Here is an 18,680-nt window from a genome sequence, read left to right on the forward strand (position 1 = left end):
TTATGGGCTGTGCAGTCTCATGAAGAACCTACTGAAGGGTGAATAAGCACTGTGTTTTGCTGTTGAAGAGCAAACATTATAAACATATCCTCAGTCCTCTTGCGCAGAGGGAAAAATGTATAGAGGCAGCAGGGTCTGATATAAAGAAGGGCAGTATATTACAACCTCTCATTTCCCAACTGGGTGCAGAGATTCTTTCAATCCCTAAATAGGTAAAAAAGTCAGTTTCTTACTATTCAGGTACTGCTTTAATTATACTAATTCAAACAAAAGTAATCAAGAAATTTCACACTCAGTCTAGGTTTCTTGCCTTCATTAGTGTGTCTTTACTCACACCTTTTCCTAAACTGATTTATTCCTCCTGTTCTTTCCTACTCTGCCTCAGTTAAATCCTCTCCCTGACGACTCACTCCCATAGATCTTTGTTCAGATCCCATATGAGCTCCTTTAGAATCCATCTACTACAAAAATCACTGCCTCTTCCCTTACTACTTCATGTGTCCTTTTTCCTTTCCCCATCAAATCAGTTGCAAATACTTTAAACACATACATCATCCCAGTGTTCTTTTGTACATCAGTCTGGTCGCTATGTGAAGCTATATAAGCTCCACAAATCATGGTACCTCTTAGGCCAGTGTGTTTTCTTTTGGGTAGGAGTGATAGTTTCCTGAAAGAAACTGAAGATAAAATTGTTCTATTTTTTTTAAGTTGCCCAAATTAAACTGAACCCATTCAACAATGGTATCTTCCCTTGAGGAGGCATGGATCTCAGATTAATATTCCCTGTCTTTGATTATATTTAGTTAAGAAGTCCCAAACTGGAAGTTCCCTGGTAGTCCAGTGACCAAGATTTACTCTTCCACTTCAAGGGGCACAGATTTGATCTCTGTTTGAAGAACTAAGATCTAGTGTAGTGTGGCCAAAAAGTAAAAAAAAAGAAATCGTCCCAAACTTACAAGTCTGCAAATTAAAATACAAGCAAAGTAAATTATTTTTACAACATTTATTGCCACGCTAAGATGATCTTGGGCCAGAGAAATATTTTAGAAGCATAATCTGGTCTAAGTGATATATTATCACAATACAGATTACAAGCAAATATTCTTTCACTGTAAGCATCATACACTTGTATATATTACTGTTTAACTTTTGAGGGAATGACAATTATATACAATAAAATACATGTATTATTACTCTCCATTCCTAAGAAACGCATATATATATATATATACACACACACACATACATAGTTCCTATTTTGAGCATTCAGTTAACCACATTGATTGCTTATATTTAGACATTGTTTTAGGCCATAGGTTCTCACCTTCTCCAAATCATTTTGGAAGAGTGCTGTTGAAAAACATTAAAGGCAAACTGCAAGAATCTGAAATTGCCAGCATGATCTGTAGATACCACAGCTTATAAAATACATGCTCTGTGTTTAAAAAGGTCTGTATGACACAGCTTTCACTGGGATCCTTCTGCTCAGTGTTCTATCATCAGCCTTAGCCAAATACAGCTTATCATAGGCATCCTGGCCTCTCAGAGGGATATGGAATAATTGGCTTCAAGACAAGTAACTCTGCCATATGGAAAATATGTTCGTGGAGAATGCTGCTATAAATAAGGACAGTTTTGTGGTTATGTTCCTTGGATCATGCTTCTCCTTTTCTCATATATTTTATCTTTTAGGCACAGAAATAGAGTAATGGTAGTTAATATATAGCTCTGGAACAAAACAACCCAGATCTGAATTCTGGTTCCTCACCTATTAACTATGTAAGTTTTGAAGTATCCATCTATTCATCCATTTATGATTTGCTAAACACTAAAGATTTGCTAAACAACACTAAAGATTTGCTAAACATTCTATTCTGTAGCATTCTTATCAGGTTGCTAATGATAAAATAGTGAAGTAAAGAGACCAACCTTTTGAAAATCCTAATTGTATGGGGGAAACATACAACCACATAATCACATCTCTATTACAAACCATGAGAAATTTGTTCAGTTCATCCTGAAGTGAACTATATTGTTACATGACTTCTCTAGCCTTCCATTTTTGGATTATTTAAGCTGTGTCGGGTCTTAGCTGTGGCATGTGGGATCTTTTGTTGTGGCACACAGATACCCTAGTGGTGGCACACAATCTTAGTGGTTGTGGCGTGTGGGCTTAGTTGCTCTGCTGCTTGTGGGATCTTAGTTTCCCAACCAGGCATTGAACCTGTGTCCCTTGCATTGCAAGGAGGATTCGTAACCATTGGACCACCAGAGAAGTATCTTCTTATCTTTAAAATAGGGATAATTTATCTCACATGCTTCCCAGGTGGCTCAGTGGTAAAGAATCTGCCTGCCAAAACAGGACATGGGCTCATTCCCTTAGTCGAGAAGATCTCCTGGAGAAAGAAATGGCAACCCACACCAGTATTCTTGCCTGGAAAATTCCATGGATGGAGGAGCTTAGCAGGCTACTGTCCAGGGGCTTGCAAGGAGATGGACACCACTTAGCGACTAAATCACCACCATAATTTACCTCATGGAGTTGTGTTGAAGACTAAATAAAGTGATATTTGAAACATTTTCTGTGTGACGGACATTATGTTAAATGTTCATTAAGTGGTAGTACGTTCTATTGAAGTTGGAATGAGTCAAAACAAACTTAACTCTCAGCAGTTCTAGTGTATTTTAATCCTTCCTTTCAGTTTTCACTGCCCTGTATTATTTTAGGCTATCATCTTGCATTGTTGCTAACTTTCCTAGGTCCATTCTCTTGCCTCCTCAGATTGTTTGCCTACTGCATTGCTTAGTCAGTCAGTTGTGTTCAACTCTTTGCAACTCCATGAACTGTAGCCTGCCAGGCTCCTCTGTCCATCGGATTTCCCAGGCAAGTATACTAGAGTGGGTAGACATTTCCTCTTCCAGGGGATCTTCCCAACCCAGGGATCAAACCTGCATCTCCTGCATCTCTTGTATTGGCAGGTAGATTCTTCACCACTGTGCCACCACTTTGTGGTCTTGCCTATTCCTACCAGGCTAATCTTCCTCAAATAATTTGACCATATCACTTTCCCTTCCCTGTATTTGCAAATGCTCCCTTTTGCCCATAGTCCTGAAGCCAGTCTCCTCTTTCTGATTTTCAAGGCCTAGCATTTCCGGCTCTAAGTCACCTACTCAAACTTGTGTTTATACGTTTTCTACTCTAGGTAGCCTTCTATTTCTCACATTTGCTTTTGTAATTTTCCTTCCTAGAATGTTCTCCCAGCTCATCCCTTCCTTTCAAAATCCTTGATATTCTTTAAGACCCAGCTCAAATATCACAACCTACCTAAACCGTTGCCAAACTAAACCAGCTTGATAATAGCTACTAGTTAAAAGCTTACTAAGTTCCTGGCACTATGCTACTGCTGTAGTTAAGCATCACAGACTTGGTTTTATAGGACATGAGACGTAGCAATAGTAGAACCAAAATTTGATTCCAAATCTGACTCTAAAATCCAGTTTTAGGATAGCTTTAAAGCTATCCTGATAATGATCTCCTTTGCAATGAATATTTACTGCTACCTCTAGTATAAGCTATAATATTTCTTACTCTTTGGGTCTATGATAGGCAGTTAATAAATATTTAAACATTTTATTATGTATCTTATAATGAGTTTTCATTATGTTACATTGATTTCATATAAGGGGTGCTCCTTATATAAATAATCTTATATTGATATTTATAAAATAATTCATATCTTAATTGATTCCATTATATAGCACAGCTTTTACATTAATCAAACTATTAAGTATAGAGGTTTTTAAAAAATTATTATTATTATCCCAAGACTATTATTGCTTGGATTTTTAATCCAGGACTAGCATATCCAAGACATAATTTTAAATAATTAGAAAACAATTTGATACATTAACTCAAATTTTCTGCCATCAATAGCGCTTTTACCTGATAGTGTTTAAAGTGTTCCTTTTTTAAAGTAAGGGACCACAAGTTGAACAGAAGAAGTTAAGGAAGGACTGAACTCATCCATTCCCACCAGACCATGTATTTCCATATTACATGCATCCATATTTGGAGAAAATAGTTATCAGACCAGTTTTACACCTGTCACAGACACTTACTGTAATGGACATTTACTTTTATCCCCACCAATTATTTGCTAGGTCATGCTGTAGTATTAAAAGCAGCTTGTGGGATTAGGCGATATAGCCTAAAAGAGCCACTGAAGTGAAAAGAAAACAGTTCCCACCCACATCTGTGCTTTGCTTTGTAACCTCCATTTGTTCTTGCCCCTCCTCCTCTCTTTATAATACCATTGAAAGGCTGTATGTAGCCCATTGTTAGCTCCATTCTACTCATAAATTAAATCCTTAAAACCTCTTGGCTCATTATCTAAAGAGTCAGTTCCAGAATATTAGGTTTACTGTGACCCTGTAATTTACTAGATTTGTACCTTCACTAAGCAACGTTAGAAGTTACCATACATTTGTCGGCAAACTTGTGAGAACAGCAATAATTATTTAAAAACAAAAGCTGGTAGATTATTTCAGAAAAGAATATGATGACAAGAGCACTGGATCTTAAGCAAACAGTTGCTTGCTATGGACAGTTTATACCATAAACAATCTAACTTGAGAGATAAGTATTCAGCCAACTCCATTAGCACAGTGACCTGATTTGAAGCTTTGTTGGACGTTAATGAATGTTTTTAATCTACATTTGCACAGACAGTTCTTCTCTTGGACAAGCAGCAGTAACCGTCAATAAGCAGAGAGCAAATGGATAATAGGTATTTCTAAAGCTTCAGGTGTGATCATCAGCTTTCCCTCACTCCACTTTAGAAAGAGGGTAAATCTCACCAACGATGCCAAGTCCTCAGATGACCTGACAAGATTTCACCTGGAATTCCAGGCACAGATTTGTTTTACTGAGGAAGCTCATTCCAGAAGCTAGGGGCAAAGTGAGAGGTCCAAGGCCCCAGAGCTAAAGAATTAAGAAATGTTTTTTCTTTCGCTAACGCAAACTGCAAACGGTTCTGCGGTATCCCTCCTGAGAGGCCGGGACACCTCTGGAGAGAAAGAGTACGCAACCATCAGGGGCTCAACTCTGCCCTCAGCTTGCCTGTTATTGCTTTTCCCATCTCTTCAGGGTTGTCAGAGCCACTCAAGTAACTAGGATATTTGAGATCATGTAATGCCTGGAGAATCCCAGGGACGGGGGAGCCTGGTAGGCTGCCGTCTCTGGGGTGGCACAGAGTTGGACACGACTTAAGCGACTTAGCAGCAGCAGCAGCAATGCTGGGTTGGGAGCTTCCCTGGTGGCTCAGTGGTCAAGAATCCACCTGCAATACAGGAGCTGTGGGAGATACAGTTTGGATCCCTGGATCAGGAAGATCCCTTGAAGGAGGGAATGGCAACCCATTCCGGTATTCCTGCCAGGAAAATCCCACTGAGCCTGGTGGGCTACAGTCCACAGGGTTGCAAAGAGTCCGACATGACTGAAGTGATTTAGCACGCACAGAATGCTGGGTAGATCTCTAGAAGTCTCTGATTAAAAGCTATTTTTCCTTATTGAATGTGAAGAACCAATTTTTCTCTTATTTCTGGGAATGGCTCATGGGACCCAGGGTTCTGAGTTTCCTGAATACTTCATCAGTATTTCTTGCCCTAGTTTAGTCTTATGCCATTTCAGAGAGATGTAGATTGATTGTCTTAGCACAGTTCCCAATCATTAACTTCCGTACTTGTCAGAATCCCTGCCTCCTGTTAAATGTTAATAACACCCGAGGGGAGATCCAACTTATGATTTAATATATTTGTTCAGTGGTTCTCAAAGTAGATTCCCTTATCCTGATCCCAACAACATCAGCTTCAGCTAAGAATTTATCAGAAATGCAGGTCCTCAGGTCTCACTCTAGAATTATTGAAACAAACTTTGGGATAGGTGGGGCTCAGGGATCAGTGTTTTAATAAGCCCCCCCACCCCCCAGGAAATTCTAAAGCATCCAAAATTTCTAGAATTACTACTTTAGTCAATAGTCAATTTAGTACTAGATTTCTGAGATGTATGAAATATACAGAAACAAAACTTGATAAAGGAGTAAATTATTTCATTTATTCATTACTTATAGTGTGTTAGATACCATGAGCATAAAGGTGAGATGTAGTTCATCTCTACAAGTTCATCTCTAAACCAAGTTCATCTCATGTCTTCTATCTCTACAAGAAGCATATTGTCTCAGACAAATTAACCAATAAGCAATAAAAGGCAAGGCTTAGAATATACATAAATGTGGTGTTCTATAATGACATAGAAGAGAGCAATTCTACCTGGAAATGTTAGAGAAAGCGTAAAGAAGTGTGAAACCTATAACAATGGAAGCTTCACTGTATGCCTGGTGCTATTAAAACACTTCACTTATTTGTTTTATTATTATTTTTTTTTCCCCAGTTCTTTTGCAGGGAGGGCAGTCAACCGCAAGGTATGTGAGAGCTTAGTTTCCTGACCAGGAATTGAACCTGCACCCCATGCATTGAAAGCATGGAGTCTTAACCACTGGACCACCAGGAAAGTCCCCCATGTTTTCTTAAACTCTCCCAAGTTTTTCCTATCTCCTTCTTTTATACAAAAAGTAATAGAAGCTCCAAAAGGTTAAATGATAAATGCAGCTGTGGATCTGTTGTGCTCTTATCACAGATGATGACTTGAACTTGGTCCCAAGGACAGTACCATGGCCATCGTCTAGAGGCAGTGACCAACATGCAATGTTCGGGACATGGTAAAGGTTGAAACTCTTACACTGATAGGGAAAAATAGAAGCCAGAAGCAAAGATTTTTTTCCCCAGAGTCAATGAGAAACCCTTGAGGAATTTATGCATGGATGAACTCTGGTATATAGAAAGTGAAATCTGAAAGCAGATGACATGTGTCTCCATTCTATTTTGCTTCTACTTCTCAAGCTGTTGACTCCTCTGTCTAAACTCTGCATTCTTGCCCCTCAAGGCATGGGTCTTATTTCTTCTGATAATACTGCAACCTGAATCCAGGGCCTTTCCTAAATCCTAAAGAGCCCTTCAGGTATATCACTGTTTTCAAATAGGTTTGCAAGGTGTAATATCTTGAGATTAGTTGATTGGGAAGAAGATAAGGAAAGAATGGTGACAGGACAAGAAGACATGACTGCTGCCATGAACTGACAGTGTCGAGAGTAGTATTATCCTTGAGTTTTGCTGAGTTTTCATCTTCCAATAAGTAGTCTTTTCATGTAGCAAAATAATTAACCTCTTTATATCTTACATGACAGAAATTAAAATCTTGATAAGAGCTAGACAACTAAAGACCAGAAAAATCCTTTCCAGTTAGACCATATTCTTTTTAAGATATGTGTTCAGATAAAAATTCTGAAGGCTTTTAATCTCTTACTTTAATAATATTAACAAAGAGAGTAGCCCTGCCAGTCACAGGTTCTGGAGTCAGAACTCATTATATATTAGCAATATCATCTTGAGTAAATTACCCTTTTATTTCTGCTATTCTATCATCAACTGTAAAAGTGGCTAGCAGTAATATAGGGTTGCATTGTGCACTAAATTTTTTTAATTAGTATTAAAAATTATCACCATAAAAGTTAGCTTTTTTTGTTATATTATTAGCTAAAAAGAAACAACACAATTTGTGATTCAACTTTAATCCTTTAAAATTCAGTTTTTTAGGTACTGATTAATGCTAATTCAATGATTGTTAATGCAATGACTTGGCAATGTATTGTTACTAAAGTCCTGTATTAAAATTTTTTTTTTTAGTTTCCTTTTGTCACTTAAGAAAAATGTTTTATATAAATAAAGGATTTCTCCACTTTTTAAACCTATGACCACTCACTTCATACGCAGTCTGTTCATACAGTAAATATAGATACTATTTAAATTGAAAAACAAGCAAGGAAAATAATATGAAAAGAAACTCCACACCCAGAAGAACAGGCTCATCATTATTAGGTGACTATTGAGTACCCTTTATGTACCAATATTTCCCCAGATGCCCTGGAAACCATATTTTCATGACATGACTATTTGAAGGTGGAATAGGGGTTAGGCACTCAGAATGGTGAGAAACAAAGAAACCTGGCATAAAATGCAAATAGTGTTACAAAACCCACCTTATCTCCTTCTTCCACCTCACAGAGTTTCTCCTCAGTTGCAGGATTAAAGACTGGAAATTTCTTACCACTCACTGAACTATGCCATTCATTGTTTATGAAGATCTGTAGACAGAGAGAAGGTAAGTAAAAAGGCATTTAAATATCCAGCTAATTTCAGAAACTTTTTATAAACTTAAACTAAAGCACTAAATGAAGCCAATGTTACAACCTTACCTCCCTCAGCTACTTGCCTTCTCCAGGAATTTTTAGACTGTTTAAAACATTTTACACACAAACACACACATGCATGCATATATAACACACTAAAATGAAGTCATACTTTACAATTTCACTAAGATATGAGGTCATTTAAAGAACAGAAAATACAGACTGGAGAAAACAATTTAGAAAAAGATGCTGTTATCTGAAATAACCATGAATTTGAGGCAAGAGTGGAGGCTTAATTGGGCTTGATCTTTATGAATCATTGTCTATTTTCCACTTCAGATTCTGAACATGCTCATCTTGGGCTACTGGTGATTTGGTATGGTAAGTGACTATTTTCTGATTCTTTTGTTTACTGTCTTAGAAGTAGCCTGAGGGAGGATTTTAAAAGAGGATTGCTTAGGGAAAAAATCAGTGACATTTTTTCATCGACTTTTTAAAGAAATAAGGGTTTCATTCTTCTTTTTAAAAGGTTGTCTAGTAAATTATTTGTCCTCAGATGAAATCAGGTACAATGCTTCTTAGTTCTATCTATGAGAAAGAGACCTGCGTTAAAAGAAACAGGGGGTCCAGAAAATAACTGAATTTTGTTCTGTGTACACAAAGAGTAAGAATATTAAGAAGTGTTAGTACGTCATTTAAAAAGTCTGAGTTTCAATTTTTGCAATGCTGAATTTGCATTTCTTTACGGAAACTATAATACCTTTGATATCTCATTCATCTTTTCACAGAATAAAAATATCTTACGTAGCCAAATTAAGAAGTACTATTTTTGTGATGAATAAAGTTTATATTTTGTTTCTGACAAAAGCTAGAATTTCTTCTTTCTCCTCTCATCCCATTATTTCTTGTTTATTCTCTTTCTTATTCATTATTGAAATACAAAAAAATCATAAGTACAGTGTTGAATATTATGTATTGTGACTTCCTGTTAGATTATTTTTACAACATGAACTAGTTTATTTAATTTTAAACCACAGGTAATTGACCCATGAAATTTTAAACGAAAGGTGACATACACAGTGGATCTGTAATATATATCTTAACTCAGACACCTCCTCTTAACTTGATATTTAAAGATAAGTTATTAATTGTGCAAATCTGAGGGAGAATGTATTGAAACACTGCCACTCAAGGTTTAAATTGGTTGTTATGCTAAATACAAATTACTGAACTATTAAAGATTCCCCAGTGACAACTCTCAAGATTATACATTGTTGATTTAATTATTTATATTGTGTATATTTGAAATAAAAGTAGTCTTTTAAATTAACCTGTGAGTTTGCACTGACTTAGCTATTCTGTGCAGTGTCCAAATTTAGCTTAACATTCTGTCAAATTAATGATATATATTACTATATATCACAAAATGCTTACACATGATTAATTCTATAGTCTGTGATTTACAAGATTGTTACCCTCCAAAATTAAAAAATTATTACAAAAGCATTCCCTGTTCTCCTACATGTCTACTATAAAGCTTGTCACTTTTTTAAAAACTCATTTTTATTTATTTATTTTATTTATTTATTTTTTTTAATTTTTATTTTTAAACTTTACAATATTGTATTAGTTTTGCCAAATATCGAAATGAATCTGCCACAGGTATACCTGTTTTCCCCATCCTGAACCCTCCTCCCTCTTCCCTCCCCATACCCTCCCTCTGGGTCGTCCCAGTGCACCAGCTCCAAGCATCCAGTATCGTGCATCGAACCTGGACTGGCGACTCGTTTCATACATGATATTATACATATTTCAATGCCATTCTCCCAAATCTCCCCACCCTCTCCCTCTCCCACGGAGTCCATAAGACTGTAAAATGTCTGCCTTCCCTCTTAAGCTGTAAGTTAAGATAAGGTCAAGGACAGTGTGTCCGTTTCTCTGATTTATCCTCAGAACAAAAAAGTCCCAGTCAAAGTGTTCAGCACAATCCCAGCCCTCAAGTGATCTTAACCTCAGTGAAGAACTCTTTACTAAATAACTTAAAACTGAATCAAAGAACCTAGAATCCAGTAGTTACATATGGGTAGGATCTATAATATTCTGCACATGTGTCCACATTGATATTTTGACTTGGTAAAAAAACAAGAGGAAGGATATGTCTCCTTAGTTGCCTATTCATGCCAATGTAACCCATGTATTTGGAGGAGTTCCAAAGAATTGTAGTGCTAGCCTGGAACTGACAGGAAAAAGATGTGGACATGAGTAAATTAAAGGGGAAGTGGTACAAAGCAGTTCAGATAAAGAGACTAGATGTCCAAAGACACAAATATGGAAGTTTGAGAAAGATAGAAGTATCGAGAAAATCCTTGTTTCTCTGATAGGGTAATATAATACAGACAAAGACCATAAAATTCCTATTAGCCTCTAGGAAAAAAATATAAACTTCTTAGTTGAACTTAAAGAAAAATAAATTTAAATTACAACTACTGACTTGCTCAACATCTTTTGGAGTGAATCAGCATTGTAGCTATTATTATTTTTTTTTATTTACAATATTTTATTTAATGATAAAATTCATTTTTAAAAGATGGCTGAGGGAGAAATAAAAAACTGTTATACCATTATTGTAAATATAAGATTTAAATATTCAATGAAATTTATCTTTAGATACTGAAAGGTTAGAGGAAATTTATGATGAACAAGAAAATACCATCAACTTACAGTCAGAGCTTAATTGTGCATAGAAGCCTTGCTCTGATTGCTTACCCACTTTATACCCTAGATGAAGTTTAAATGATTTTAGCCTACTTGTGAAAATCAAATCTACTTTCAAAGGATAAACATTTATTATCTTTTGATAACAAAGATATTAAAAATAATTTGTTCTAAGTTCTAAAGGCAAATTTGAAGGAAAATTCTTCCTTTTTGGGCCTAACAACAGATCTTAATCTCGTACAAATAGTTGAAACAAGTGTAGATACCTAAAATTGACTGCTTTGAAAGAAATGACTACTAGGCTGAATGTGTAAATTTTGATATGTTTGCCAAAGAGTCCTTCACTATATGTTATCTTTTTTTCCCTGAAGTTATTGCAGGCTTTACAGTTCATATTCTTCAAGTTTACAGTGTTTTCTTTCCTATGTCTTTAGTCCTATTTTTCCCCCAAGAGATCACTGGGAAGCACCTTAATCAAACTGTCCCAAGTTCAGCTCGTTGTCATTTCTAGCTTTACACTGCTCTCACTTCAAACTAAGGTTCTAAAACTTGTTCTTGCATTCTCTCTCTCACACACACACCCCTTCCCTCTTCTGTTAAAGACACACAGAACCCCTACTCATCCTTTTTTATCACTGTGTTCTATGCTATCCGGAGAAGGGAAAGTCTACCCACTCCAGTATTCTGGCCTGGAGAATTCCGTGGACTGTATAGTCCGTGGGCTCGCAAACAGTTGGACACGACTGAATGACTTTCGCTCACTTGCTCACTCTATACTATCTTGAAAAAAAAAAACAAAAATACTTTCCCTATTCTCCCTGCCCCCTGTCTCTGCCTAATTGATTTTTCATCTTGTTATAATCTTCCCAAGAAAAACCAGTTCAAATTGTGTCACCTTCTCAGAACATGTGGGTTGTTCTCCCTTCTTAAACTCCTCAGCATGGTGTTCGAGGTGTCTCACCACTTGGCCCCAAGATCATTTTCCAACCTTTTTCCCACTCTTTCCCCTTTGTTTCAGCCTCATTCTACACTGTTTATCAGACTGGAGTTTCATTATTTTCTTCTCCTCATACTTCAAGCTCTTTTAAAATGTCATTTCCTCCTGAGGATTTCACTAGTTGGTCCAGTTGGATTTAACCTCTTTTTTTCCTGTTTCCTAACATAGCATTTTAATATCCTACTAATAAATTACTTATTATGTTTTGTTTTGAATTAAAGCTAGCTATCTACACATCAGCTCATCAGCTAACAAACAGAAACTAAAGACATCATGTTATTTGTCCTATATTCTTTAGCCAGCCTTGCAAATTTCTAATTCTGCATTTTCTCTGCTCTAAAGATAGTATGACTTCCTCCAATTTTGTATCTCTAAACTAAGAGAGCACAAAGTCTCCCCCTGTCAGAAATATGCCCAGAGTTCCACCCTTCCACAGTGCAATTTCACCAAAACTCTAATAAAAAGAAGGTACAGAATGTATTATATTTTGTTAGGCCCGTGGTGAAGCTTATCATCTCTCACCTAAGTCCTCTTACACTGATAATTTGTGGTTTCAACTCTTCAATAATATGCTCTCAATATATTACAAATTACTTTTTTTTAATTTATTTTAATTGGAGGCTAATTACTTTACAGTATTGTAGTGGTTTTTGCCATACATTGACATGAATCAGCCATGGGTGTACATGTGTTCCCCATCCTGAACCCTCCTCTCATCTCCCTCCCTATCCCATCCCTCAGGGTCATCCCAGTGTTACAAATTATTTTAATCCCTTCATACATTCTCTTTGGTGAAAGAACCATTATAATATGTATGTACTATCTATTTTCATTATCAGACTCTTGTATTTAAACTGTACATAAAACTCCCTTTTCAGACTAAAGTCAGTGAATATTTTGTAAGTGAACATTAAAGTAAGAACAGAAGTTTATCTATCCTCCTCCAGGCTACTAAAGAGATCAGTGGCAGATGATCTTAAATTACCAGCAATTACTCTGCATTATTCAGTTTCCATCTTTAATATAGGGAAATACAGTGAACTTAATTTTTGTTCGAATTTGTGCTTATACTCATATGACACAAAATCATTATTTTTGTTTTATCAGAAAAGTGTTAGTCAAATAATGAGTAGACGCCTGAGAAATACTCTGTTGGTAATAGGGAAACATGGAAGATTAGTGAGCTATGGCCCTGCTTCCAAGTGGCTATGATCTAAGAGGAGAGTATATTTATATCATGATCAGTCAGTAAAGAATTGAAGATTGTAGAGTACAATGACCAAAGCAGTGCTTTAATTAGTAAGTTGCACAGAGAAACTCATAGAAGAAAGGAGCATGGCCTGGAAGAATCCAACCTTGAAAATTTGGACTGAATTGGTAGAAAGAAGGAAAACAAGGAGCAGAGAGAGGGAACCCTCTTGGGATATTTGGACAGTCAAGAAATCAGCCCCAAGCAGAGAATTCCAATGGAAACAAGTCTTAGATAAATTCCAACAGTGAAAATGAAACCAGTTAGTGATGGATTTTGACACCCAAGTTACTTTATCCTGGATGTTATAAGACAGTGACAGGATCATATGGATGTTTTAGAAATACTGATTTTAACGTATCAAAAATGGATTTGAGATAGAGCAAACAGAGTCAGGCTTCTCTGGTGGCTCAACAGTAAAGAATCTGCCTGCCAGTGCAGTAGACACAGGTTCAATCCCTGGTCTGGGAAGATCCCTTGGAGAAGGAAATAAGAACCCACTCTAGTATTCTTATCTGGGAAATCACATGGACAGAGAGGCCTCACGGACTATGGTCCACAGGGTCACAAAAGTTTCCGACAAGATAGACTTAGTGACTAAACAACAACAACAACAACAACAACAAACAGAGTCCAAGGGATTAGCCTAGACACCATTTAAACATTCCAGGCATGAGGTCTTAGGGCTTTAGAGAAGAGTGATGTTATCAACATAGTCTGTAAATTATCAGTGATATACATTCTCCCCCAAACAGCAAGCCTTTGAGTATGAAAACAAAATTCGGCACAGATAATGAGATGAAAGAATCTGGCATTGTACTATCCTTTTCTTCCCCTTAGCTGTGGAGAATTTATTGGTAGGCACTATCTTGATCATCTTGTTCTCTGTTTTAATTTTATTCAGTTTATATATGCCTTACAGCCAACTGTGTAGCTGAATGTTTTTGAATAATCATCCTTCCTATAGTTATATAAAATGGTTATATGGAGATGTATAGGTTAATAGATGTTTACTAAAATGATTATGAAACCATTTTAGGTCTGTTGAAATGATCTATCCTGATTACAACTTCATTTTCCATTTGGTATTTGCCTTTAGCAAGTTTGGAGGGAAAGGGATCATGCTATAAAAGTAAAAAACAATTATTGGATCCTATTTAACCACTATATTAACTATATTCTAATTATGAAGTTTGGACTCAGGATACTTTTGAATAATATATATGTGCAGTAGACTCCAAGTTCACAATACTGATGGGAAATTATAGATGCCTAGGCATACTCTTAAACTTCAAGTGCTTCTTACTTGGGGAAACAATCAATGGAAATGTTGAGGCAACTTAATAATTGATTTTTACTCTTTAAATTTTAGATATGTCAGATTGTAAGAGATACATTATATAAAGTTTGATTTAAAAAAAGAAAATGGCTGTTTCCTGAATGTAGTTTAGTGTCCAAGAATAAGTCATAATTTTGAATGAAAGAAAGCCTTTCCTGAGGAAAAGTTCGTATATCTTAGTGTGTTTGGTATAAAGCTACAATTCTAAATAAATAGGCACTTTCCTCAAAATATGACTGGTTTAGATGAAGTTAGATTTGTCTAATAGGCAAATAAAACCTATTAGCCTTATCTGCTGAGATTTTGAAATCCGTTGGCTTAAAAGAGAAGCCCTGATTCCCTCCAGAAGTCTCTTGGGGTGCCCCAAATTCATCTGATCTATGCAGGACTGCAACTGGGCCAGCAGCTCTGGATGCAGTAAGAGAAGCCAGCGCTGTCTTGGTGGCAGAGAGATTTTAACAGATCACATTTTCAACGCACAAAGAATCTCTTTTAAGTCATGCCAAGAGTGAGGAAGGGTGAAGGGATTCTCCATTTTATGTCACCTGTGTGAAATTCCAAACCGGACACCCTGAGTCTCGGCCACGTGGAATAATGGGTACAGTTGAAAATGTATAGGAAGTGCTGCATGTTGTAAATGTGTTAACTTTTCCCCCGCATTAGGAAACAAAAATGTACCAAAGACCCGGAGGGTGGGGAGTGGGGCAGGGAGAAAGAACCAAGATGGGAGCTAATGAGAGAGAGAGACTAAGCAAAAGTCAGGTGGGGGTGTTAAACATTTTAAAGTAACAAAGCTAGATCTTCTGGCAATTATTTTTAACCCAAACCCTGAGGCAGCAAAGCAAAATGTTGAGATTCAAAGTTAAAAAAAAAAAAAAAAAATCCAAAAGGAAATTAAGAAGGAAATAACAGATGGGAGGAAAATGCTTAACTGCAGTCAAAAGAATGAAAATAAAATGAGAGGGTGGCCAAAACAAAAGTAGGAGAAATAAAGTTTTTCCTTTTCATTTCTGTTTTATATTATAGTCTGAGTTCAGTAACATAAGTGTATACTCTTTTCTTACTTGTCTTTGGAAGAGCCTTTTCATCCTTTTCAACTCAATCAGGGAAAAAGAAAAGATGCTGAAGCTTTTCTGATTTGAGCCACATCATCATTTTGTCCCACAGCTGACAAAAATACTCATCAATAATTTCCATACATTATGTATACCCTATATCAGAAGTAAGCTGCAGAAGCACTAGAAAGTTCTGTAAATATTTAATACTTAACAATACTAAGACCCAAAATATAATTGCTTGCATATATACCTTCCTTCTAAAGAAAGTGCCAAATGTAGAGCATAATTCAGCCGTTTGATATTTACATTTCATTGACTTCTGAAAAAGTATTTGGAGAGCAGTGGAAATGGTCAGTTAATGGACTCAAGGTGAGGGAGAGAGTTGTTCAGATAAAATTTTAAGAAGTGTGATGTTTATGCAAATGCCCAGTCAAGAAATTCACATTAATAATTCCAACATTACAATAAAGGCATCAGGTATAGATATTATAATATCAGAAAGTCAAATATTAGCAACATTTTACACACCTTGCAAGCAATGCTGGTATTTGTGGGAACTTTTGACAGACAGACTCACACACACTTACATACTCGCGCACATATATACTCAAAATGTATCACTATGATGAAATACAGTTTACACAAAAATTTACTTTTCTGATTTGCTTATTAGCAGTGGCTCTTAATTAAATGTTTAATAATGAAGTAATTATTGCTCATATTTTTTGGAACAGGGCTCAATATGGCCACTTCAATCTAATAAACGTATAACGCATTTGGCCACAATTATAATAGCATCATGAATACCCAAACCACCACCACTCTATGCTAGATAATTGCCACTTTAAGAGAAGTGCATGGCCATTTTATCAATGCTAGTATTCCCAGGAGGGTTCTTTTATGCTGCTCTGTGTTATATCATCCCATAGATTACCCAGGCCATTTTAGAGATACTAATCTAACTTTGGGTTGCTCTTCAAATGAGTTGTTTCTCATACTCTTCAAGAGTTTTTCTCACCCCACCCCCTTATTCTGGCAAGTAGTTAATGACAAATATGTGAAGTCCAGTTTAAGGAAACCCTGTGAACACTGGTTCTGAGAGCTCTTACGAAATGGGAATAACATCCTCTTTTAGGCAATGTGCTATTTACTTTAGGATTTTGTTGATAAGATTTTCTTAAAGCTAATCAGGTGTCTGAGAACAAAACAGTTTGCCAAGACACAGTCTTCAGAGATGAGTTAAATATTACATTCTTAAAGAAGGTTTATATCCCAGGAAAAAAATCAAAGTTGGTTCCATCACTGGCTCGTGGCCATGATCTAGTTCTTGCAGGACTTGGCACTTTCTGAAGGAGAAAATAAATACTTCTGACCTGGCTGGGTGTGAGTGGACTTTCCTATTTCTCCCAGAAAGTGTGACAGCCACTTTCTGGGAGAAACAGCATGTCAGGTCCCTAATTCAATGGTGACCACCGTGTAGGCAAAGTTATAACGCTGACTCAACGCTTTTCGACAATTGCTGCTGGTCAACAAACCATGCTTTAAGTAGCATCAACAAATCCTAGAAGTCTATTAGAAATCCAGAATACCAGATCTCACCTCAGACCTACAGCATTGGAATTTGCATTTCAATATGGTCTGTAAGTGTCACTTACATAATTAAATTTGAGATTATACTGCTCTGGAGTATCTTCTTTCTACCAGTCCACCTGTTTAGGGATCTGATGTCCAAATCATCTCTCTTCTCTTATCATCCAAATTGCCATTCTCTCAGTCAGAGTAAGGAATGAATGATACAAATTAAGTAACAGGTGCAAAAGCACTTGTTAGAGACAATCTAATGAGATTCAAATATTAAATACTGCTATTTTCAGTGTTGAGGGGAAAAAATGAACTCTCGTGGAAAAGAATCAGATCTGAAATGAGAAGATTCAGCTCATTCTGTCTTTGCCTCTTAAAAGCTGTGTGACCTTGAACAAGTCACTTAAGCTATCTAAGCTCAGGTTCCTCAGCCTTAAAATGAGACATCTTCCCTATCTCCTTCCTGACAGTTAATTATGAACTTCAAATGAGACCAACAGATGAATGTAGTTTTGAACTGTGACAAGCAGTGCAAGCATTTGATTTGCTTACATTGGCAACTGAAAGTTTTTAGAATTCTAGGAATCATCTTGGGAAGGAGAGGGTTAAAAAGAGCCTGGACCAAGGAGCTAATAAGTAAGTGCCAGGCACTTTCCACAAATTACCCTAATTCTCACAGCCACTTTCCAAGGTAGTCATTATTATTCCTAATTTACAGACAAAGGAACTGAAAGTCAAGGAGCTTAGAAGCTTGGCCAAGGTCATATCATTAAATAAGTAGAAGAGCTGGAAATCGAAGCCGGACTTATCTTGTTAAGCTACCTCACCTTGCAGCCATCCCGCTATGTATTCAACTGCTTCCCAGCCAAGAGCAAACAAAATATTCCATCAGTCAGAGGGGAGCTAAACGATCTCCCAAATGAAAGCAGTGGCACAGCACAGTCGTCTTTGTCTTGAACCTAGGTCCTGTCCTGTTCTAAGCACCCCTCAGTGGTTTGCTCCAATGAAACCCATCAGGCAGTCTGGCAGCAGCCTCATCTCCAGCCTTATCCATGCTCTCTCTTCCTCACTTCATTCCAACCATGGTCGCCTTTGGATAGTTCCTTGAATATACCATGCCCTTGTCCACAGATGTCCCTGCTGCTGTTCTTACTCTGGGTCTTTGTTTCCTCAATTCCATGGCCACCTTATGTCTGCCTCCCTCAGACTTCCCTTAACTGTCCCCTTCCTAAAGAGCCTTTCCCTGACACCTCATCCAAAGAAAGCTCTTCTCATATTGTCTCAGCTTTCAGTTTTCTTCTTTTTAGTTTTCTTCCTACCCCCTCCAGGAATACAAGCTCCACGAGGCAAGAATCATTCTTGCTTTCTGATATCATAAGAACTATCATAAGAACAATTCGATGATTTGGTAAATAAAGGGATATAAAATGAGAGAGAG

At 36.8% G+C, this 18,680-nt stretch overlaps 1 protein-coding gene across 1 annotated transcript in view; it reads right to left on the minus strand.

Moving 5' to 3' along the window:
- The window catches only part of ALDH1A1 (aldehyde dehydrogenase 1 family, member A1), a 53,420-nt gene that overhangs the window by 30,460 nt on the left and 4,280 nt on the right, over window positions 1-18,680 (minus strand). Inside the window, exon 2 of the mRNA XM_010844886.1 lies at window positions 8,154-8,258. Within this exon, the coding sequence (XP_010843188.1) occupies window positions 8,154-8,258 (105 nt within the window). The remainder of the gene's footprint in view (window positions 1-8,153; window positions 8,259-18,680) is intronic.

This window comes from Bison bison, unplaced genomic scaffold (assembly GCF_000754665.1).
Source record: "Bison bison bison isolate TAMUID 2011002044 unplaced genomic scaffold, Bison_UMD1.0 scf7180017864212, whole genome shotgun sequence".
Classification (NCBI taxonomy): Eukaryota; Metazoa; Chordata; class Mammalia; order Artiodactyla; family Bovidae; genus Bison; species Bison bison.